At 33.2% G+C, this 26,047-nt stretch overlaps 1 protein-coding gene across 9 annotated transcripts in view; it reads right to left on the bottom strand.

Moving 5' to 3' along the window:
• LOC133176479 (cubilin-like) overlaps positions 1-26,047 on the bottom strand; it is a 181,220-nt gene that overhangs the window by 43,159 nt on the left and 112,014 nt on the right. For all 9 annotated transcript variants that reach the window (XM_061311595.1, XM_061311593.1, XM_061311598.1 and 6 more), the window contains 3 exons: positions 25,225-25,412; positions 19,904-20,111; positions 3,203-3,411 (listed from right to left, as the gene is read on the bottom strand). In XM_061311595.1, the coding sequence (XP_061167579.1) occupies positions 3,203-3,411; positions 19,904-20,111; positions 25,225-25,412 (605 nt within the window). The remainder of the gene's footprint in view (positions 1-3,202; positions 3,412-19,903; positions 20,112-25,224; positions 25,413-26,047) is intronic.

Below are 26,047 nucleotides of genomic sequence, written 5' to 3'. Positions count from 1 at the left end.
ATGAATACAAATCCAAATGTACATGTAATACTTTAACAAAAGCTTTTTAGCACACCTGAGCTGAAGGCCCAAGTGAGCTTTTCTCTCAAAATTTGTCCCTTGTCTGTCATTGTAGTAAACTTTTTACAATGTTGCCTTCTTCTCCAGAATCACTGGGCTAATTTCAGCCAAACTTGGCACAGAGTATACTTGGGTTAAGGGGATTCAAGTTTATTCAAATGAAGGGCCACTCCCTCTTCCAAGAGGAGATAACTAAAAAAAATGTAAAAACTGGGTGGGGGTCATTTAAAAATATCTTTCTCAGGAACCATGGGCCAGAAAAGATGAAACCTATGTGAAAACTTCCTTACAAAGTGTAGATTTAATTTTGTTCAAATCATGATCTCCGGGGGTAGGGTTGTGGCCACTTTGGGTGATCAAAAATTTAGATGGGTTAAATGAGAAAAATCTTTCAAAATCTTCTTCTCACAAGCAGCAAAGTCCTGATTAGTCATATATAAATATAAAAAGCATTATCAGATAGCATAGATTCGAATTTGTTCAAATCATGACCCCTAAGGGTAGGGTGTGACCACTATGGGCAAAGTTTTATATTGATATAAATAGGTAAAATCTTTCAAAAACTTCTCAAGAATAGAAAAGGATTGACTTATCATATTTATGTGCAAGCATCCTCAGGTTGTGTAAATTCAAATTTGTTCAAATCTCAATTACTACGGGCAATCAAAGTTTTACATGGAAATAATCAGGAAAAATCATTCAATAAATGTAAAACTTTGATCCCCCATTGTAGTCCCACCCTACCCCAGGGGAATGATTTGAACAAACTTGAATCTTCACTGCATGAAGATGCTTCCATATAAATATGATCTGTCATGGCTTTGCTGTTCTATAGAAGATTTTGAAAGATTTTCTCTATGTATACCTTTGTAAAAATTTGATTGCCCATTGTTGCCCCACCTTATCCCCAGGGGTCATGATTTGGACAAAATTAAATCTATACTACCCGAGGATGCTTTCAAATATATATGACTAATCATGACTTTGCTGTTCCTGGGAAAAAGATTTTTAAAGATTTTTTCCTGTGTATTTCTATGTAAAACTTTGTTCACTCATAGTGGCCCCAGCCTATCCAAGGGGATCATGATTTGAACAAACCTGAATATAAACTACTTGGGGATGCTTCTATATAAATATGACTGCATGATCATGGCTTAATTTGCTATTCTTGAGAAGAAGATTTTAAAAGATTGTTTAAAGATTTTTTTCCTTTTATAACCATATTGAACTTTGATTGCCAATAGTGGCCCAAACCTAGCTCCGGGGTCATGATTTGAAAAAACATGTCAGAAAGCTTTCATATAAGTTTCATCTTTTCTGTCCCAGTGGTTCTTGAGAAGAAAATTTTAAATGACCCAACCCAACATTATTATTTTCTTAATTATCTCCCCCTTCATTTGAACAAACTTGGATCCCCTTTCAGTTGATGTACTCTGAGGATTCAAGATGAATCAAGTGACAAAATTTAATGATTCTTAGCCAATTAGTACCTGGAATATTTAAATATAGAATTCCAAAAGTAGCTAGGTCATGGTGACCTACTTTTCAGTTGATGTACTCCGAGATCTCAACATGTATCAACTGACAAAGTTCCATGATTTTTGGCCAATTAGTATCTGGAATATTTATACATAGCCATAAAATTTCAAAACTAGGTCAGTGTGACCTACTTTTCAGATTATGTACTCCGAGGACCCAAGATGGATCAACTGACACAGTTCGATGATTCTAAGCCAATTAGTACCTGAAACATTTAAACAAAGCTATAAAATTTTAAAGGTCATGTTGACCTACTTTTCAGTTGATGTTCTACTAGGACTCAATATGCTTCAACTGACAAAGTTTAATGGTTCTTAGCTTAGATGCTTCAACCGACGAAGTTTGATAATTTTAAGCCTGAAATATTTGAATATTGGCATAAAATTTCAAAAAGTAGGTCACAGTGACCTACTTTTCAGTTAATGTACTCTGAGGAGCCTAGATGCATCAACTGACAAAGTTTGATATTCATAGGCCTTAAAGTGTCCAAAATATGCCTCTAAAACAATTTGAAAATGAATGCCTGAAAAATTTAAAAGTAGGTCACTGTGACTGCCTTTTTCAAAGATATGTTTTAAAGCCCCAAGATGCATCAACTTACTGGGTTCGATGGTTCTAAACCTCAAAGTATCTGAAATACTGACCTTAAATGAATTGAAAAAGATGATCCATATAATTAAAAAGTAAGTCACTGTGACCTACTTTTCAGTTGACATACTCTGAGGTGACCAATTTTTATTCTTCAACATATCCTCACTCTTGTATGTAAGTTTGGTGATAATCTGCCCAGTGGTTCTTGAGAAGTTTTTTTAGCAACCAGTACTTTTGTTTTATTTTCATAATTATCTCCCCTTGTTTATGGGTCTCATCCCTAGTTTTAGTAAAAACGAGAGCCCTTGGGCCAAGGATACTCTGTGACAAATTTGACAAAAACTGGCTGAGGGGTTTTTGAGATATGGCCCATATTCTAAAAAAGTTTACCAACACTGCACAAATGGCCATAGCATTATCTCCTTGAGCCTTTGACTCAGATGACCTAATAACAAGGTTTTACTATATGTAAGGAAGCTTTCTCTTGTTTAATCTTTTCTGTTCCAGTGGTTTTTAAGAAGAGTTTTACACTTACAACCCCCCACCCCCCACCCCCAATGAGGAGAGATAATGAATTCCATTACATAACAAAATCATATGTTATGCTGTTTTTTTAAACTCCTTTTAAAAGGCCTTTTATTTGAATAAACTTTAATACCTTTCATCCAAATATACTATGTGCCAAGTTTGGTTGAAAATTGGCCCAGTGGTTCTGAATAATTAATCAAAAACTGTAAAAAGTTAACTAACAGACAGTTAAACTTTGATCAGAAAACTCATCTGAGCCACAAGGTTCAGGTGCACTAAAATCTGCTATGGATTGACATGTTTTTTTTTTTTTTACATTTCAGAGCTTGAGACTGATACTTTAAAACCAAAATTCATGCCAAGAAATTTCTCTTTCAGCATATTTTCTTTTCTTAGACAGGCTGTCTTGCTTTCAGAGATGTTGTCCGTCTGTCCAAGTATTGCTGGTACTTACTTAACTGTTTTCAGGTAAATGCTGACTTACTTGTATTCAGAGAGTCTGGATGAACAAACTCATATCTGGCTTCAAATCCTGTACTGTTTCTGGAATTCCACCTTGAAATAAATTTGATTTCTAGTTGCTTTTCAGCGAGAATGGGGCCAGGAAATTGTCTACCACAGTGCTTCACAGAATACTTTTCTCCAACACTTCTACCAGAATGAAATATCTCCAGATAGTCGTTGTTTTCACATCTATAAAAATAGAAAAGACCAGTGGGTATTGTTTTTTTTTTACAAAAAAACACATGTTTCCCCTTCATTACCAATATTAACGAGTGCAAATATATGATCAGGGTCAAAAATAATAATGCAGTGCATCTCAACTCCCAAAGTCTGTGTACAAAATTTCAAGTCTTCATGTCAAACGGATCTCAAGTAATGGTCTGGTCGTGTTTTTCTTAATTTGACCTTGAAGAAAGTGGTCAAGGTCAAATATTTTGATGCAGTGCATTTAGTATCAATGTTGTTTTTCCTTGTTCCAAGTTTGAAATCTTAATGTCAAAAAGTTCTCAAGTTATGACCTAGACTATATTTTCATGTAAACAATTGACCTTGACTTTATTAATAGGTCAAGGTGAAAAAAATGTTGCCATTCACCCTTCCTCTATACCACCTCTCCATGTTCCAAGTTTGAAGTCTTAATGTCAGGATTCTCAAGTTATGGTCTAGTCATGTTTTCTCTATTTGACCTTGAAGAAAGGGGTCAAGGTCAAATATTTTGATGCAGTGCATTTAGTCTCAATGTTGTCTTTCCTTGTTCCAAGTTTGAAATCCTAATGTCAAAAAGTTCTCAAGTTATGACCTAGACTATATTTTCATGTAAACGATTGACCTTGACTTTATTAATAGGTCAAGGTGAAAAAAATGTTGCCATTCACCCTTCCTCTATACCACCTCTCCATGTTCCAAGTTTGAAGTCTTAATGTCAGGGTTCTCAAGTTATGGTCTAGTCATGTTTTCCCTATTTGACCTTGAAGAAAGGGGTCAAGGTCAAATATTTTGATGCAGTGCATTTAGTCTCAATGTTGTCTTTCCTTGTTCCAAGTTTGAAATCTTAATGTCAAAAAGTTCTCAAGTTATGACCTAGACTATATTTTCATGTAAACGATTGACCTTGACTTTATTAATAGGTCAAGGTGAAAAAAATGTTGCCATTCACCCTTCCTCTATACCACCTCTCCATGTTCCAAGTTTGAAGTCTTAATGTCAGGGTTCTCAAGTTATGGTCTAGTCATGTTTTCTCTATTTGACCTTGAAGAAAGGGGTCAAGGTCAAATATTTTGATGCAGTGCATTTAGTCTCAATGTTGTCTTTCCTTGTTCCAAGTTTGAAATCCTAATGTCAAAAAGTTCTCAAGTTATGACCTAGACTATATTTTCATGTAAACGATTGACCTTGACTTTATTAATAGGTCAAGGTGAAAAAAATGTTGCCATTCACCCTTCCTCTATACCACCTCTCCATGTTCCAAGTTTGAAGTCTTAATGTCAGGGTTCTCAAGTTATGGTCTAGTCATGTTTTCTCTATTTGACCTTGAAGAAAGGGGTCAAGGTCAAAACTTTAAAGTGTTGCATCTTGTAACAATGTCTTCTTTCTATGTTACAAGTTTGAAGTCCTTATATCAAAGGGTACTCAAGCTAAGGCCTGGACTCTATTTTGATGTAAAAGATTGACCTTGACCTTATAATAATTAGATCAAGGTCAAAAATTTTGGTGGCATGCATCCCTCCTTTATACCACTTCTGCATGTTCCATGTCTGAAGTCTTTATAACAAAGGATTCTTAAGTAATGGTCTAATCAAGTTTTTTCCCTATTTGACCTTGAGGAAGAAAAGAGGTCAAGGTCAAAAATTTTGGTGTGTTGCATCTTGTATCAATGTCTTCTTTCTCTGTTACAAGTTTGAAGTCCTAATATAAAAGGGTACTCAAGCTATGGCTTGGACTCTATTTTGATGTTAAAGATTGACCTTGACCTTATAATAATTGAATCAAGGTCAAAAATTTTGGTGGCATGCATCCCTCCTTTACACCACCTCTGCATGTTTTAAGTTTGAAGTCTTAATGTCAAAAGGTTCTCAAGTTATGGTCAGATCGTGTTTTTTCCCTATTTGACCTTGAAGGCAGAAAGGGGTCAAGGTCAAAATTCTAATGCAGTGCATTTTGTCTCAAGGTCTTCTTCCTATGTTACAAGTTTGAAGTCCTAATATCAAAGGGATCTCAAGTTATGGGCTGAACTCTATTTTGATGTAAAAGATTGACCTTGACCTTATAAATAGGTCAAGGTCAAAATGTTGGTGGGGTGCACTCCTTCTCAATGTCATCTATCTATGTTCCAAGTTTGAAGTCTTAATGTCAAAGGGTATTAAAGTTACGGCCTGGACAAAATTTGGATGAAGAAGAAGAAGAAGAAGAAGACTAGATGCGATCTCGTTGCGAGCAACGAGTGGGTCTTCCGTCCGATTTTTGATAAGATGAGATAAGAATTTGACTGAGTCTTTTGTTCAAATATAATGATATAAATAAATTGTTAAGATGAACAATTTTGCTTCAGTAATCTATAACAAAATGTTGATCATTAAAGATTATAGATTAAAGACTTTCGGCCCGTCTTGGTCCCTATTTTGAGAGGCCAGCCCTATTTTCTTGCTATCTTCTTACAGCTCTCATGATTTTGAACACTTTTTGTTCAACAACTATTCTACATTTTTTTTCGTTTCCGAAATATCTGCAAAAGAAATAATAGGGGCCGGCCCTTCAACTCCTTAATGGGAACGTTCAGCAAAAATTTAAAGGTACCATATTGTTCAGAACGTTATTGTGAACATCTTTTATTCAATATTGCTTATCAAGATATTTCCCACTTTCGAGATATAAAGCGTCAAAGATTAAGCATTCTGGCCCCTAATGTCCCTTTTTAACGTCAAAGATTTAGCATTCTGGCCCCTATTGTCCCCTTATAACGAAACATATGATGCCAACAACGTTATATAGTTAAGGAGTGTGAAGATGATCTATTCTGCCTTAGTAATGTATTACAAAATATTGATCGTTTAAGAGTTATTGATGAAAGACTTTCGGCCCCTATCAGCCCTTATTTTGAGGGGCAAGTCCCTTTTTCTTGATATCACCTTAAAGCTCTTATGATTTTGAACACTTTTTGTTCAACAACTATTCAGAAATTCTTTTTCGTTTCCGATATATGTGCAAAAGAAATATTTACGGGCCGGCCCTTCAACTCCTTAATGGAGACGTTTAGCAAAAATTGAAAGGAAACATTGTTCAGAACATTATTGTGAACATCTTCTATTCAATATTGCTTATCAAAATATTTCCCACTTTCGAGATATAAAGCGTCAAAGATTTAGCATTCTGGCCCCTTATGGCCCCTAATTATGTAACATATGAGATTTTTATTATAATATATAGTTGTAGATTGTTCAGATAAACATTTTTGCTTCAGTAATGTATAACAAAATATTGATCGTTAAAGAGTTATTGATGAAAGACTTTTTGCCCCTTTTGGCCCCGATTTGAGGGGCCAGCCCCTTTTTCTTGATTTCACCTTAAAGCTCTTATGATTTTGAACACATTTTGTTCAACAACTATTCAGAAATTCTTTTTCGTTACTGAGATATATGCAAAAGAAATATTTAGGGGCCGGCCCTTCAACTCCTTAATGGGGACGTTTAGCAAATATTGAAAGGTTGCATATTGTTTAGAACATTATTTTGAACATCTTTTGTTCAATATTGCTTATCAAAATATTTCCCACTTTCGAGATATAAAGCGTCAAAGATTTAGCATTCTGGTCCCTTATGGCCCCTAATTATGTAACAGATGAGATTTTTATTATAATATATAGTTGTAGATTGTTCAGATAAACATTTTTGCTTCAGTAATGTATAACAAAATATTGATCGTTAAAGAGTTATGGATTTAAGACTTTTTGCCCCTTTTGGCCCCTAATGTGATGAGTCAGCCCTTTTTTCTTGATATCATATAAAACATCTAGTAATTCTGCACAATTTCTGTTCAACGTGATTTAAGAAAATATTCATAGTTTTGAAGATATGATAAAAAATGTCTCGAAAATTCACTCCTGATTCGTGTCCTAAATTTTGACCCCTACCGAGCTTCCATACTAGGCACTTCCAGAAAATTTGAAAACTGAGGTGCACAACTAGAACATGTCCTCTATTATCACTGAAAATTTCAGCACTCTAGCTTTTGTCGTTTTTGAGTTTTTGTGTAGACAAAATGGTCACTAAAAATTCGATTAAAGGGCGATAACTTCCGACCGGAAGTGAATTTCCAAAAAATAAAAAAAGTGAATAAGGTTTAGATCATGATACATCATCTCTGAAAATTTCAAGTGAATCCATCCAACCATCTCTGAGAAATCGTCTGCACAAAATTTGGACAGAAAAAAATAATAATAACTAGATGCGATCTCGTTGCCAGCAACGAGTGGGTCTTCCGTCCGATTTTTGATAAGATGAGATAAGAATTTGACTGAGACTTTCGTTCAAATATAATGATATAAATAAATTGTTAAGACGATCAATTTTGCTTCAGTAATCTATAACAAAATGTTGATCATTAAAGATTATAGATTAAAGACTTTCGGCCCATCTTGGTCCCTATTTTGAGGGGCCAGCCCTATTTTCTTGATATCTTCTTACAGCTCTCATGATTTTGAACATTTTTTGTTCAACAACTATTCTACATTTTTTTTTCGTTTCCGAAATATCTGCAAAAGAAATAATAGGGGCCGGCCCTTCAACTCCTTAATGGTAACGTTTAGCAAAAATAGAAAGGTAACATATTGTTCAGAACGTTATTGTGAACATCTTTTATTCAATATTGCTTATCAAGATATTTCCCACTTTCGAGATATAAAGCGTCAAAGATTTAGCATTCTGGCCCCTATTGTCCCCTTATAACGTAACATATGATGCCAACAACGTTATATAGTTAAGGAGTGTGAAGATGATCTATTCTGCCTTAGTAATGTACTACAAAATATTGATCGTTTAAGAGTTATTGGCGAAAGACTTTCGGCCCCTATCAACCCTTATTTTGAGGGGCAAGTCCCTTTATCTTGATATCACCTTAAAGCTCTTATGATTTTGAACACTTTTTGTTCAACAACTATTCAGAAATTCTTTTTCGTTTCCGAGATATATGCAAAAGAAATATTTAGGGGCCGGCCCTTCAACTCCTTAATGGAGACGTTTAGCAAAAATTGAAAGGTTACATATTGTTTAGAACATTATTGTGAACATCTTTTATTCAATATTGCTTAGCAAAATATTTCCCACTTTCGAGATATAAAGCGTCAAAGATTTAGTATTTCTGCCCCTCATGACCCCTAATTATGTAAGATGTGATTTGAATAACATAATATATAGTTGTAGTTTGCTCAGATAAACATTTTTGCTGCAGTAATATTTTACAAAATATTGATCGTTAAAGAGTTATTGATGAAAGACTTTCGGCCCCTCTCGGCCCCGATTTTGAGGGGCCAGCCCCTTTTTCTTGATTTCACCTTAAAGCTCTTATGATTTTGAACACTTTTTGTTCAACAACTATTCAGAAATTCTTTTTCGTTTCCGAGATATATGCAAAAGAAATATTTAGGGGCCGGCCCTTCAACTCCTTAATGGGGACGTTTAGCAAATATTGAAAGGTTGCATATTGTTTAGAACATTATTTTGAACATCTTTTGTTCAATATCGCTTATCAAAATATTTCCCACTTTCGAGATATAAAGCGTCAAAGATTTAGCATTCTGGTCCCTTATGGCCCCTAATTATGTAACATATGAGATTTTTATTATAATATATAGTTGTAGATTGTTCAGATAAACATTTTTGTTTCAGTAATGTATAAGAAAATATTGATCGTTAAAGACTTATGGATTTAAGACTTTTTGCCCCTTTTGGCCCCTAATGTGATGAGTCAGCCCTTTTTTCTTGATATCATATAAAACATCTAGTAATTCTGCACAATTTCTGTTCAACGTGATTTAAGAAAATATTCATAGTTTTGAAGATATGATAAAAAATGTCTCGAAAATTCACTCCTGATTCATGTCCTAAATTTTGACCCCTACCGAGCTTCCATACTAGGCACTTCCAGAAAGTTTGAAAACTGAGGTGCACAACTAGAACATGTCCCCTGTTATCACTGAAAATCTCAGCACTCTATCTTTTGTCGTTTTTGAGTTTTTAAGTAGACAAAATGGTCACTAAAAATTCGATTAAAGGGCGAGAACTTCCGACCGGAAGTGAATTTACAAAAAATAAAAAAAAATGAACAAGGTTTAGATCATGATACATCATCTCTGAAAATTTCAAGTGAATCCATCCAACCATCTCTGAGAAATCGTCTGCACAAAATTTGGACAGAAAAAAATAATAATAATAATAATAAAAGTGAAAAAGAAACAATAGAATAATAGAAGGGTCTTCCGTTGAAGACGGAAGACCCTAACTAGATGGTTCTCGTTGCGAGCAACGAGTGGGTCTTCCTTCTTATTTTGGATAGGATTAGTCAATATCTTGACTGAGATATTCGTCTGTAAAAAGTGAAAGGATGCATATTGTTTAAAACATTATTCTGAGCATCTTTTGTTCATTATTGCTTATCAAAATATTTCCCCTTGTTCAAGGTGTCAAAGATTTAGCATTCTGGCCCCTTATGGCCCCTTATTACATAACATATGATCAAAATGTTATAATATAAAGTTGCAGAATGTTAAGATGAACATTTTTGCTTCAATAACTTATAACAAAATATTCATCATTAAAGAGTTACAGATGAAAGACTTTTGGCCCTTCTAAGCCCCTAATTTGAGGGGTCAGCCCCTTTTTCTTGATATCAATTGAAAGGTCTTGTGATTTTGAAAACTTTTTGTTCAACAACTATTGAAAAATTTCCTTTCGTTTAAGAGATATATAGAATAACAATATTTAGGGGCCAGCCCTCCAACTCCTTAATGGGGATGTCTTGCAAATTTTATAAGGGTGTATATTGTTTAGAACATTATTCTGAACATCTTTTGTTCAATATTCCTTATCAAAATATTTCCCCTTTTCGAGATATAATGTGTCAAAGATTTAGCATTCTGGCCCCTTATTACGTAGCATATGATCAAAATGTTATAATATATAGTTGCAGAATGTTAAGATGAACATTTTTGCTTCAATAACTTATAACAAAATATTCATCATTAAAGAGTTACAGATGAAAGACTTTTGGCCCTTCTAAGCCCCTAATTTGAGGGGTCAGCCCCTTCTTCTTGATATCAAATAAAAGGTCTTGTGATTTTGAAGATTTTTTGTTCAACAACTATTCAGAAATTTCCTTTCGTTTAAGAGATATATAGAATAACAATATTTAAGGGCCAGCCCTCCAACTCCTTAATGGGGATGTCTTTCAAAAATTATAAGGGTGTATATTGTTTAGAACATTTTTTTGAACAATTTTTGTTCAATATTGCTTATCAAAATATTTCCCCTTTTTGAGATATAATGTGTCAAAGATTTAGGATTCTGGCCCCTTATGGCCCCTTATTACGTAACATATGATCAAAATCTTATAATATATTGTTGCAGAATGTTACGATGAACATTTTTGCTTCAATAATTGATAACAAAATATTGATCATTAAAGAGTTATAGATGAAAGACTTTTGGCCCTTCTGAGACCCTAATTTGAGGGGTCAGCCCCTTTTTCTTGATATCAAATAAAAGGTCTTGTGATTTTGAAGAATTTTTGTTCAATATGTTTTAACAAAATACTTTTATTTAAAATGTTATTATAAGAAATGTCTCTAAAATTCACTCATAAATCACGTCCTAAATTTTGACCCCTACCGAGCTTCCATACTTCGCACTTCCGGAAAATTTAAAAACCAAGGTGCACAACTTGAACATGTCCTCTATCACCACTGAAAGTTTCAGCACTCTAGCTTTTGTCGTTCTTGAGTTTTTGTGCAGACACAAGGTCTATCAAAAAATCAATCAAAGGGCGATAACTTCTGACCGGAAGTGATTTTTCAAAAACTGAAGCGGCGTTATAAACTTCAGATAGCAACGCATTAACCCTGAAAATTTGAAGCAAATCGATCGAGCGATCTCTGAGAAATCTTCTGCACAAAATCGGTAAGGAAAAAAAAAAGAATAATAACTAGAAACTCATTGCGAGCAATGAGAGGTCTTCCGTCCGATTCTGAAAATAAAAACAAAAATTCACTCTGAAAAAGTCATAAAAGAAATTCAGCGTGAAAATCCAAGAAAGCTAACCATTTACCATTCACTTTTTTGCATCACTTCCTGTCACGACCGGAAGTAACGGCGATACAAGATTTTCTCACGATTCAAATAAACTGATGACTGACTATCAGACCTGAAAGTTTTAGACTTCAGTCGTTTACTGTTGCCAAGCAATATTGTGAGAATAAATTCTAATTTTGAGGACAGGTAATCACTCGACCGGAAGTGAATTTTATAAAAATCTCTGCAAACTTTTTCAATCAAAAAGATGAAAACATACATAAAACTCCTAAAAGACTCTCTATTAACCCTGTAAATCCCAAAGAAAAATATTGAAAAACAAAAAAGTTGCAAATTTAACATTTTTGAATTCACTTTCGTTTGCGACCGGAAGTAAGAACGACGAAAATTAATTGTCGATCAATATATCTACATTTGATGCTCTATCACCTCAGCAAGTTTCATATTCATATCTTTAGCCATTCTCTGTTGATACTGTTTACTTTCTTTTATTCTTTATGTATTCAACCTTTTATTTCATGTAATTCCATATACAGGCATGTCCATGTAATCTTTTTCTGCACTTCTATATACTTCTGCATCAGACCATTTGTCTACTACGAAAGGTTGATCACGATACATTATTTCGCGCGAAATGTCACGGGTAAATATTCTCGCATATCCTTCGGAATGTATTTTCTATTGAATGGTGATGGTTTCAATGAAATTTCAAAATGTATGTTCTTATAACCTGAATATCGAGCTTGAGAAAGTATATTTATCATATTGTACTTATTATATATCGTATGGATAAGTAACACTGAAGCAGTGATTTAGGTAAGATTTTCTACAAGTTTTATTTTCCTGTTTACCCCCAAAGTGGACTATCCCGATTTGTTACACATTCATGGGAAGACTAGAATGTTTCGCCCAAAAACATGTCTCGTCCTGCGACGGTCAAGGAATCTGATACCATTTATGTTCAATAACAACATCTTTTAGAAAAAAAATATTTTAATCATTTTCATTAAACAATCTTTAAAAAAATGTTTTTCTTATTTCTGTCTTTTCTGTTCATTTAATATGACACAAGCCTGCATGGGGAAAAAACAATGGCCATGTAATAATTACTATATATTGATTGCTTTAGTCAGGCAAGTTTCTTGAAAAGCTTTTACTTATAACCATGGTTTAAGATCAATTTTTCCGTGGTGTAAAACAAAAGGTTGTAGTTATCGTATTTCCACTTGTAGTCATGTCGTTTTTCTACTTTGAGATACAGACAAGAAAAATTATAGTAGACGTTTGAGGAAACCCCGGATTAAAACTCTATTGCGAAACAGAATTGCAACGTAATTGTGATGTGACAATCCAACATTTCCTTCACATTTCTTTGATCCTTATGGTACTTTCATTCAAACAAACGCTCGGCTGACTCCGTAAATTCTGACCTACTTATCGGAGTTTACAGAGACAGCCGCCATTTTGGACCCGCTTCAAATTTAGAAATGCGAATATCTAGAGTTTGGATTGATCAATTCTAAAATAAATTATATATAAAGCATTTTCAGAAGAGTCTCTATTAACCTTATTAAAATAAAAGAAAAATATAGAAAAACAAAAAAGTTTAAAAATACGACTTTTTTAAATTCGCATCCGGTAACGACCGGAAGTATTGACGACGCACAAAAAGGTGATTCCCCTCATCTTGAAGACATAACCTATCATCTCTAACAAGTCTCCAGTTCATATCTTAAACCATTTTTGAAAAAAAGGGGGGACAAAATTTCATTTTAAAATCAGAAAACTGTCAATAACTTGGCACCAGAAGCGAGTTTTCCAAATTTTCCTTCTGATGAACAAAGTTCATTTGACGACGCATAATTCTTGAAAGTTTCATTTAAAACCACTGAATAGTTTTTGAGAAATCGCCTGCACAAAATTTTGGGGAAAATAATAATAATAATAATAATAATAATAAGAAACAGTAGAATCACTATAAGGTCTTCCGTGAAGACGGAAGACCTTAATAATAAAAAGAAAAGTGAAAAATCAACAATAGAATAATAGAAGGGTCTTCCGCAGAAGACGGAAGACCCTAATAATAATAAAAGTGAAAAAGAAACAATAGAATAATAGAAGGGTCTTCCGTTGGAGACGGAAGACCCTAAAAATCGACAAAAACAATATGTCTCCCCTGGAAGGGGAGACATAATGATTTATCTGCAATAGAGCTGTTTAACCTTCTGCAGTTTTTCAGTAATTTCAATGGTTTCTGTCCATAATTTGAGCTTTTCATCCGTAATTTGTTGTTGACAATACATTGTATGAATTTTTTCTAATGTATATTTGGATAACTTTTAGATGAGAATGATATTTATTGTTACGTTAATATCTGTTTTGTCAGCATGTACCTTGTATAAATGGAAATCCAAATACAATATATCAATGTAATTAAGGTTTTTAAATGAACTCCTATATAGCTAAGTATAATATGACATAAAAAGAATTAAGATTTATAGCATAACCCAGAAGCCTAATTTTCTGAGGCCAATCTGTAGTCCGTATTTCGAAAGAAAAATATAGAATATAGAATTTCTGTAATAGTAAACAGCTCTGCTGCAATGCTAAGTAAATAATCTTTGAGTAATTTACATATCTTGATTATTAAAAGCTCAAAACTTGTTGTCGGGACTACTTTTAGAACAGCCCTCTTGCTTCAATAACCAAATTTTTTAAGATTTCTGAATATTCCTGCATTATTCTTGGGTTCTAAGGAGATGCATTTTAAAACAAGAGGCTCAAGGGCCTTAACGGTCACATGAGTATAATACAACACTGTAAAGGATCCATAGAAGTATAAAACAAAATTAACTGATAGAAGAGGCAATGTTGCCCAAGAATTTCAAAAAACTGGTAAAAATACCCTTGGTTATTGTAATGTGCTAGAACCAAGTGATCTCCTTGAGATCATACTTGGTTTTCCCAAGTTTTACAGGGATGATAATGAATGCAAAATATACAAATACAATGGACACTTGCTATTGTGTATTAAGGTATTCATTCAATATATACAGATATGTTTTTGTCACTTGCTTAGCGCTACAATTCAGTACACAAACACTTGAATATACAACACAGCTTTTTGCCAATTAATTGTCACTAATTACAATAAGTCACCCTTGCTCTGATTAATATAGGGCACAGAAGTACTTCGTTGTGGTGAGCTAAAAATATCTTGAATAATTTCTTACAAAATTGGCTTAAAGAGGTTCGATCCTGGGCTTTTGAGCAGATATTTGTCTGGATCTTTATTTCTAAAATTCTGCATCATATTTAAGTTCTTACATGGATTCTACAATGCAAATTAAAGTACATTCAATTAAACACCCACGATTAAATCCATACTAAAATCATTAAGTGAGGAACTATATTTTGTGGCAGAAGAAGAAAATGATAATTTTTTTCTCTTTTGTAGTATTTACAGTACTGTTAAGTTTGGATTCCTATTTTTCCATGCAGGCTGCACACAGAGTTATTTTGTGCAATGACGTGTTTTATGCTGTTCCTGAAATATTTATTAAATCAACATTTATGAATTCTATCATCATATTGTGACAAATATAGCAAATATATTTTGAAAGTCCAGGAAAAAATAGAGCCAATTTTAATTTAAAATTTATACTTTTAAGCGCTAAGTGCATGCGCAAGCGCTAATTAGGGAGTCTTCACATCCAATCAACGACGCCTATCAGCATGATGTTCTTCTAAACATAGCATCTTAAATATTCCGATAGGTGAATTTTCTAAAAATAGCACTGCTGAAGTGATCTAGTGCAGTGCTATTATCCGATTAATTATATGAAGGATCTAGTAGTGAAGACCAGTAAAGTTGCTCACACTTTTTTTTTCAACAATGTTAATATTATCACCTTGTGGGGTATGCTATTTCCAGAATTTGACTTGACAAAAACTCAAATTCCTAAAGACCAGTGACCCAAGGCTAAGATTTATTTATAACAGAATTAAGACAGCATAAAACTGAGATTTACTGACCTATAGATTTGTGTAATAGGGTATGGCCGAAAATTTGGAACAAATAACTAGAGGTTAATTTGTGCATTATTATTCATTCAATAAACATTTGAATATTTCAGAGAAGAGGAGGATAGGTTGAGTTTGATTAAATTCCAGTACTGTAGATTTCGCAAATACTTATTATCGCGAAATGGCTCTTTAATATCAAATCGCGAGAACAATAATTCGCCAGTGGACGGTTAATCAAGAGATTTTACATGGATTTTGGCACAATAAAAATAAAAGCAAGTAATTTTATTTTGCGAGTGTTGTTTCTCGGGAAATAACGCGATAATTAATTCCTCGCGTATATTTAGGAATCTACAGTATTTTATTTACTAGTATTTTATGTACAACTATGTCCTAAAAACCATATGGCTTTGACATTTATTTTTCTGGCTGCCTATTTGCTTTGAAAAGCGATTGAAGCGACTTTCAAGAATACACAGGAAAAGAAAAAGTTAATTTTCGGGAACAATATTCAGTATTTATTTGGGTGGTTGTTCATGTGACAAAAGGTCACATTTTATGACATAAAGAACTTAACCCTAGTAGCGCTATATAAAATACACAATGTTAGTGCTCTGAGCTGAATATTTTTGCCTGCGTTGGGGTGCATTTGTTTAAGCAATTTAATTAAGATTTTATTGAAAAAACATAGACATATTTTACATCAAAATGTTCAGCAGAGATAGGACTTCAATATTTTGATAGCCAGTTTTCATTCTTTGTGTAAACAAATAAGTAATTTATAGGTAAAGCGAATATATTATTAACAAGAGGCCCAGGGGCCACATCGCTCACCTGAGCACTCTGGCTAGGAAAAAGCAGAAATCAGTTCAGTCTTGAAAAGGGGGGGGGGGGGGTATTTGAACTAACTTGAATCTAAACTTCATAGGGATGCTTTTGAATTAATATGACAAATAATGGCTTTGCTGTTCTTAAGAAGAAAATTTTGATTGATATATCCTTTGTATGATCCCCTGTTATGGCCCCTCTATTCTCCAGGGGATCATGATTTGTACAAATTTGAATCTACATTACCTGATGATGCTTCCATTTAAATATGACTAATCATAGCTTTGCTGTTCTTGAGAAGAAGATTTTTAAAGATGTTCCCTACATATTCCTATGTAAAACTTTGATCACCCATTGAGGCCCCACCCTACCCCTGGGGGTCATGATTTGAACAAACTTGAATGTACACTACCTGAGGATGCTTCCATATAAATATGACCAATCATGGCTTTGCTGTTCTTGATAAGAAGATTTTTAGAGATTTTTCCTATGTTTTCTTATGTAAAACTTTGATCGCCCATCGTGGCCTCACCCTACCCCCGGGGGTCATGACTGGAACAAACTTGAATCTACACTACCTGAGGATGCTTCGATATAAATATGACCCATCATGGCTTTGCTGTTCTTAAGAAGAAGATTTTTCCTATGTTTTCTTATGTAAAACTTTGATCGCCCATTGTGGCCCCACCCTACCTCCGGGGGTCATGACTGGAACAAACTTGAATCTACACTACCTGAGGATGCTTCCATATAAATATGACCCTTCATGGGTTTGCTGTTCTTCAGAAGAAGATTTTTAAAGATTTTTCCTATATATTCCTATGTAAAACTTTGATCGCCCATTGTGGCCCCACCCTACCCTCGGGGGTCATGACTGGAACAAACTTGAATCTACACTACCTGAGGATGCTTCCATATAAATATGACCCATCATGCCTTTGCTGTTCTTGAAAAGAAGATTTTTAAAGATTTTTACTATGTATTCCTATGTAAAACTTTGATCCCCCATTGTGGCCCCACCCTACCCCTGGGGGTCATGATTTGAACAAACTTGAATCTACACTACCTGAGGATGCTTCCATATAAGTTTCATATTTTCAAGCACAGTGGTTTTTGAGAAGAAGATTTTTTTAATGATGCCATTAATTTTTCATGAATTCATAATTATCTCCCCTTGGAAGAAGGTGTGGCCCTTCATTTGAACAAACTTGATTCTTCTTCACCCAAGAATACTTTGTGGCAAGTTTGGTTGAAATTGGCCCAGTGGTTCTTGAGAAGAAGATGAAAATGTGAAAAGTTTACGACAACGACGACTACGACAACGACGACAGACAACGGACAAATTTCAACACAAGTTTTACTTCATGGGACTTAACTGCTTACTGAAGGTAATACAGATAATTTTTAATACAGGGACATAGTTTTGGTTCAACTTTTCAACGTTTGTGTAGTCACATAGTAAGAAATACCTTCGTCAAAAGTTGGTGTCCGCCATTGTTGATTTTACCTTGATGTGGAATCTCAACATTTGCCGTACTTCTCTCTTAATCTGGCTTCTTTAAACTATTATTTTCATTAGTCATGATATGATTGCCTTTATTTCTGTTGAGTTGAGTTTATATGAAATAAAATACTTAAGATCGTTTTTAACTCAGACATATCGAAGTCTAGACCCCTAAATCTAACCTTGGCCTGGGCCGATCGCTGTCTAGCATATTTCACATTTGAAACATGTTTAGCATGATCTTCTTAGAAAATGTCGAAAACATCTTGTAGTTAATATCTATCAAGTTTTTTTACCGCAATTTTAGTCTCTAAACAAGTTTACTAGCACATTGAAAAAATGGTTTCTTGAATATGCCAACAGTTTGAATCACGCGGAATAAACATGACCTTTTCACCTGTCTAAATTTACAAAACCAATCACATTTCATCTCAGTAATGGATTTTTTATTCATTCAAACCTAATACCAAATAAGGAAAGTGCTTTTATTAGACAAAATTTCCACTGGTCGCTTAAAATAGTAGTTTAAAAATATCGTTGCTGTCACCCAGAATATTCTGGGGTCAGTTCACAGCACATGGCTTTGTTTACCGGAATATTCCGGGTTCAGCACTACTAGGGTTAAAGAAGTATACGTATTACCTTGTTCATCACTGTACATGGATGACATCAAGAAAAGAGTGGGTATACATACGCCGGTCTGAATGTACTAATATTTACTTTGTCATCATTTCTACGTATCGTATTCGATGATGGGCCACATCGATAGAAATGTGATTTAACGCAAAAGAAACAAATTACTTGAGTTGTTTGCATATTCATGCTCCAAGGATCGTAATCAATCTGATCAAAGTCTGAGGATGAAAATATTTACTCAGCAGTCGAACATGTTCCTTAAGTAATTAAATTGCGCTCATATCAAATGTTAACAAAATAAATTAACATTTTGAGACAACTTAGATCCTCATTAGATTCCCAGAAAGTTTATTTAAGTAGAATTGTGACAATTTCTGAAAAAGGGCAAATTTATCAAGATTGTATTAATCTGAATTCTGTTAACTAACTTAGCTTAGCACTTTTCAGTACTGTCAGTACTTTGATTTAGTAATATTTAAAAAATTAAATCATAGACCCCCACTTTTGATTTTCTTTTCTGAATATATGATACATTTGATCACACTGCTTAAATTCAGCTGAAGTTTAGGACTTTACAATAATTTTCTTGATTGTTGAATTTTTAATGCAAGAAAAATGACTTTTTGAGTGCAGAAAGGTCAAATAATCGATTATGCAAAGTAATTTGAATTTTTTTCTTTCTCACAAATTTAAAGTGTCTTTTTAAGATAGAACAAGAGTACATTTGATCCCATGATTTATTTGGATATAAAAATATTGTAGGAAAAACTTTGAAGAAATGATTTTTGTTTAAGACATAACTTCAGTGCAAATGGTCATTAAATGTACCATAGTGTCAAAAGAAGCATACTAACCACAACTTTTTTTGTTTTGATTTTTAATTAAGCTATGTGTGTAGATACTAAAAATATACTTGACAAAAAATTCTTCAGACTTTTGATATCACTTTTATCAGGATCCAACCTCCTTAAAATTTTTTTTAAAAATATTGTCAAAGTCAAATGAAAGGTCAAGATAAAAAAAATTTGATGCAGTTTAATAGCTCTTTTCAAAACGTATCAGCATATAAAGTTTTATAAATATATTTTGAACAGTTTCTTTGGAACTGAGCTAAAACAAATTTTTGAAAAGTGAGGTCATGGTCAAAGGAAAGGTCAAGGACAAATAATGTTGATGCAGTTGTAAAGCTCTAATCAATATGTATCAGCATATAAGGTTTAATAAAACATCTTGAATAGCTTCTTAAAAACTGAGCTAAATGCAAAGTGTGACAGAAGATGTACATGACAAACACTATATGCCCCAGCCATATTCATGGCGGGGCATAAAAATCAACATTCCTTGAGAATATGATTGTCAAGTATTACAGACTGTAAAAGAGTCTACATACGCCGTATCTTTATCTCCCAAGAAAAAGGTATAAAATGAGATGAGGATTTGCTGGCCAGCCTCTGGACGGAATATATATCTACAGTGTGTATTGTCAGGGTAACGGAGAGGGTGGTGTGGTGAGTTAAATGTCCCAGATTTGGTGTCTTTGCTGTCATACAGGTATGTACACTTCCCCTCCTCAACATTCTCTCCTGGGATACCATAATCTGAATCAAACAAAAATCACCAGAATTCATCAAATACTAGACATAAACAGTCGGTCTGCAGTTAATACATGCACTTGTGCTTATCAGACTTAGTTTTAATTTTTTACTTAGGAACACTTTTACACAAAACATTATGACACTTACATGTAACATTAAATTAGACAGAAGGTACCACATTGAGACTTTTAAAAAATGATAAGTACAAGATTGATAAATTTTGTAAAATAAATACAAACAAAAGACCCATGGTCCACAATGCTCACCTGAGTCTAAAATTTTTAAAGAAGTGACCCCACCCTTCCCCTGGGGTCATGATTTGAACAAATTTGAATCTACACTACCTGAGGATACTTCCACATCAATATGACTAATCATGGCTTTGTTGTTCTTGAGAAGATTTTGAAAATGTTTTGCTTTATATTCCTATGTAAAAATTTGATCCCCCATTTTGACCCCACCTTACCCCTGGGGGTCATGATTTGAACAAATTTTCTTTATTACTTGAGGATGCTTCCATATCAATATGACAAATATTGATCAATATGACTAATTATGGCTTTCTTGTTCTTGAGAAGAAAATTTTTAAAGATTTTTTCCTATGTATTCCCAAGTATAACTTTACTCCCCCATTGTGGCCCCACCTTACCCCCAGGGTCATGATTTCAACAAACTTGAATCTACATTGCATGATAATGCTTCCACATCAATATTACTAATCATGGATTTGTTGTTCTTGAGAAGAAGATTTTTATGCCCCTGGATTGAAAGATCCCGGGGGTATATTGTTTTTCTCCTGTCTGTCTGTTTGTCTGTCTGTCTGTTGTCAACTTTTACCTAGCCCATATCTATTGCACTGTCAAGGGTAAGGCTTTAATATTTGACATGAGTGTTCATTATAACAATACCTTTCCATTGGTACAGAAATTTTTGATCATGTGACCTCAACTGTGACCTTTGACCTACATTTGAAAAACTTTAACATTGGCCATAACTATTGCACTGTAGTCTACGTCCCACTCCAGAACTGTGTTACCATCGGGGGCATAGTGTTTCACAAAGACATCTTATTTTCTATAGATATACAGTATTCCTATGTAAAACCTTTATCCCCCATTGTGACCCCATCCTACCCCTGGGGGTCATGATTTGAACAAACTTGAATCCAGACTACCTTAGGATGCTTCCACATCAATGATTAATCATGGCTTTATTGTTCTTGAAAAGAAGATTTAATTATTACTATATATTCCTCAGGATCATGATTTGAACAAACTCTGCATGAAGATGCTTCCATATAAATATGATCTGTCATGGCTTTGCTGTTCTAGAGAAATTTTGAAAAGATTTTCTCTATGTATAGCTTTGTAAAATTTCAATCCCCCTTTGCGGTCCCAATCCTACCCCCAGAGATCATGTTTTGAACAAATTTAAATCTACACTACCTGAGGATGCTTCCATATCAATATGACTAATCATGGCTTTGTTCTTGAGAAGAAGATTTTAAAACATTTTTCCCTATATATTCCTATGTAAAACTTTGATCCCCGGTTGTGGCCCCAACCTAGCTACTGCCTGGGGTCATATGATTTGAAGAAATCAGAATTTACAAAATGTAATGAAGGTTTCACATAAGTTTCAACTTTTATGGCCCACTGGTTTTTAAGAAGAAGATGCCATAAAAATTTCACTAAATCTTAGGGATGGCAACGAATATTCGAACATTCAAATATTCATTCGATGAGTTGATATTCGAATATGAGTTTAAGATTCGAATATTCGGTGTTTTTCAGATTTCATAAAAAGAAGTACTGTGGTTAATAAATTTTGATTAGAACAGTGCTAGGATTATCCCTGTTTAATTTAGCGATCAATTTCGATCGCCTTATTTCTTTCACTACTTTCTTATCTTTTAGATATACTTAATAACATTTATTTTGTTTTGAATAAGGTGTTAAAGAATTGTACAATAATGCATTATGTATAATACAAAACATACTTTCATAGTTTTTATTAGTTAGATACGATCTTATCTAGAATCGAGGACAACAAAATGAAAACCTGATGAAAATGTCTAAAAGACGTGAAGAGTATATTTATTAAAATAAATTTAATTGATCATTGAATGAATGTCTGATAGAATTAGTCTGTAATAAATATTGTAAAGGGCTCAATTTCAGAATAAATGTGTAAATTACTTTTTTTTTTTTTTTTTTTTTTTTAATTAATACCAATTGTCACATACATGTTTATAACATGGATTACAACATTATATCATTAATGAATATAATAAACAAATACAAACAAAATTATAATTGTGACAACTGAGAGAGAGAGAGAGAGAGAGAGAGAAAGAAGGAGATAGAGGGGAGGGGGTTGAGAAAGGTAAAGAAAAGAGCATGATCAAAGATAAATGTCTGCTCATTAAAGTACTGGTAATCTCAAAACCTCATTACGACATTTAGTTCTGTATATAAATGATTTAATACATAACAGTATTGTATTTAATTCCTTACTATTGGGTATTGGGTTTCCAAGTATGAATGTACAACTATCTATTGGAAATTCTATATTATGAGCTTCACAAAGAATGGTAAAACTATTTATAAGTTCTTGAACCTTCTGGCATTCCAACATAATATGAAAAATTGTTTCCTCACATGTCTGACAGAAGCTACACAATTTAGTATCTTTCAAACCTATTTTATATAAAATCTTATTTGTAACTAAGATATGTTGATTTATTCTGAATTGTAGCCATTGTAATTTAGAACTTTTTGTACACTGAAAAGGAATTTTGTATAACATTTCCCATAGGGAATCTTGAATTTCAAAATGTTTACTCCATTTCACTTTTGAGAAAGGTACTACATGTTCTGTATTCAAAATATTATACATAGGTTTTGTTCCTTTTTTAGATAAACAGAATAATTTTAAATAAAAAGGTAGAATGGGTTTTGGGTTTGATCTTTCTTTGTTTACTTTTTCTACAGCCATAGCTACTTTTATAACTTTCTGTAGACTCGCATAGGTTAAAAAATTGGTTTCTATATTAATTTTTGCTTGAAGTTCTTTAAATTTTAGAAAAGTTCCCTGTTCATCTAACAAATCTTAAATAAATATTACACCATTGATAAACCATTTAGAGTAAAAAATGGGCTTATTGTCAATTTTGATGTGTAAATTACTTGATTAACTCGGGTTGCACATAATCCTGAATTTTATATTCATTATCGGGAAATTAGTTAATTACCTAAGAAAATTGTCTATGGAAATATTTGTTTATATTTTAAAAACATTGTATCAAAGATTATAATCATATCTCTTATTAGGCAGATAATTGTAATTTATTACACGTATTGAAATCTGAACAGTATACCGTTACAACTATATCTTGCATTTGGTAAGACGACTGGTTCCTCAGTTGGAGCTACTATAAATACACATGTTTCATTTGTTAAAATTATACTTTTCTACTTTTCTACATTTAAATCAATTATATATTTCAAACATTGACAAATATCAAATAGAATTCTTGTTATACACCTACAAAAGTCTTCATACAATTTTACTTTCAATATAAGTAGGGTATACCTACGCTAAACCTTTCATGAGAGTAAGATAAAACAGATTTTATCGAATATTCGAATATATTCGAATACTTTCATTGAATATTCGAATATGCATTATTGAGAAAATTGACATCCCTACTAAATCTTGATTATCTTCCCTTTAAAGAGGCTGTGGCCTTTCCAGTTGAACAAATTTGAATCACCTGCACCCAAGTTTGAGGCAAGTTTGGTTGAAATTGGTTCATTGGTTCTTTGGAAGAAGATGAAAATGTGAAAAGTTTACAGACGGATGGACAGATGTAATCTAGTTGTGTGCCAAGTTATATTGAAATCAGACTGTAACTGTAGGAGGAGAAGCATTTTTAAAGTATTTCACAGAAATTTCTTTTTTTAAAAACAATGGGAACACTGTTCATCAAAATCCAACATAAAAAATTATTTATCTTAGTGTTTTCTGCCTGTGGGCCAAATTATACTGAAATATCAGACCAAAACTGTTGGAGAAGTAGTGTTTTCAAATAATTCACAGAAAATTCTATTTTTAGTACATTTTAGTACATTTGTAATCATGGCAACATCACTCATTGAAACCAATATACAGAATTATGTATTGTAGTGTAGTCTGCTTGTGTGCCAAGATATATTGAAATCACACCAAAAAAACTGTAGGAGGAGTAGCATTTTTAAAGTATTTCACAGAAAATTCTATTTTTAGTAACCAAGGCAACACTGTTCATCAAAATTAAAAACTTATATATAGAATTATGTATTTAGTGTAGTCTACTTGTTGGCCAAGTAACATTGCATTCAGACCAAAACTGTAGGAGGGAGAAGCATTTTGAAAAAATTGTTTACAGACAGACAGCAAGATGGACGGACACCTATCACATAAGCTCTTCTGGTCTCTGACCAGTCAAGTTAAAAATTTGCATCATAGTAAAGAAATAATTTATTTTTCTAAATGTTTATATATATATATATATATATATATATATATATATATATATATATATATATATAAATAGATAGATAGATAGATAGATAGTGATTTTTAATCCCCTACACCTCAAAATCTGCATTAAAGTAATTAATTTTGTCTCTCTAAAATCTGTAGAAACAGACAGATGAAGTCGGAGCATTGATTTTCTTACCCTAAGGACATGAGTCTCTAATTTACAGTACAGCAGTAATTTTCACAGAGATTTCTCTAGTCAGTAATAACCAACCTTAAGACAGCAGTGCTGAGTAGTAAACAATAGCTATCATATCTTACAAATGGAGCACTGACCTTGCTGGACTTGAGTGAAATTTTTTAAATTTCAAATTTCAATGAGATATTGCACGAGTGTTCTGGGCATCATAACAAGTCTAATTTGGAATAATTTAAGTAAAATTAGCAGAATTTTACAAGACATGAAACACATTTTGATAGAACTTAATTTACTTGAATAATTTATACACTTATATCAAGCATATTTTAATAAGCAATTACTAATAAGCTAACAGTAATAATATGTTGCCTGTAATCATAAACACCATATTACCTGGTATGAACTCATAGTAGGCACTGAATCCTCTGCCTTCGCGGGCATTGTCAGTGTTGAATATGAGGACTAATCGTGACCTTTTACTGCTGGTGTCAGGGGGTAAATATGGTCCACAATAACGTTCCTTAAACACCCTGGAGTCTTCTCTTCCCTCCTCATCAACAGCTACATATCCCAAATTACAGCTACAAATTAACGAAGAATATCACAAATTTTCTTTAATGGAAACATCAATTAAGGATTAATTTTACTTCACCTGAATAGGGTCATAGAGTTCTACATGTTATCAAGAACATGTCTGCCCATTAAAAATCTAAGCAGTTTTCTCAAGAGTTTGTCAAACTAATGGGTATGCTTTTTCAAGTGTAAAAATATTTTAAGCAGCTGCCAAGTATGCATCATCAGTTGAATCAAGTATATCTGTATAGATGGTCATTTTCTGAGACTGAATTCAATGACAGGCTTTTTTATTTATTAATAAGCATTGAATTCTTATATTTGGATGTCATCTGTCCTATAACAGCACCTGACTGTGCCAATTCACAAATTGAATACCGAGCATTAGTGTGTATGATAAGGACTACGCATGCCAATTCTTGATTACTGCCTACATTTTACACCCATTTAATTTAATGTAAATGGCAGTCTGGCCAATAAAACTTGATTGAATGCAAAGAAGAGTTCATTATTAATTAATAATTTTAAAATCAGTGTCAAAAACTTAATTGTTCTTATTTACAAGTCTTTCCAAAAGGGGGTTGAAATTTTTATCCATTGAAATCAGGCTTTAAAAAACCGTAAATTGCACTTTATTTACATT

The sequence above is a fragment of the Saccostrea echinata genome, unplaced genomic scaffold (assembly GCF_033153115.1).
Source record: "Saccostrea echinata isolate AGI-Se365-2 ecotype Australia unplaced genomic scaffold, CSIRO_AGI_Sech_v1 ptg000075l, whole genome shotgun sequence".
Classification (NCBI taxonomy): domain Eukaryota; kingdom Metazoa; phylum Mollusca; class Bivalvia; order Ostreida; family Ostreidae; genus Saccostrea; species Saccostrea echinata.
This window is presented reverse-complemented; position numbering and strand designations above follow the sequence as displayed.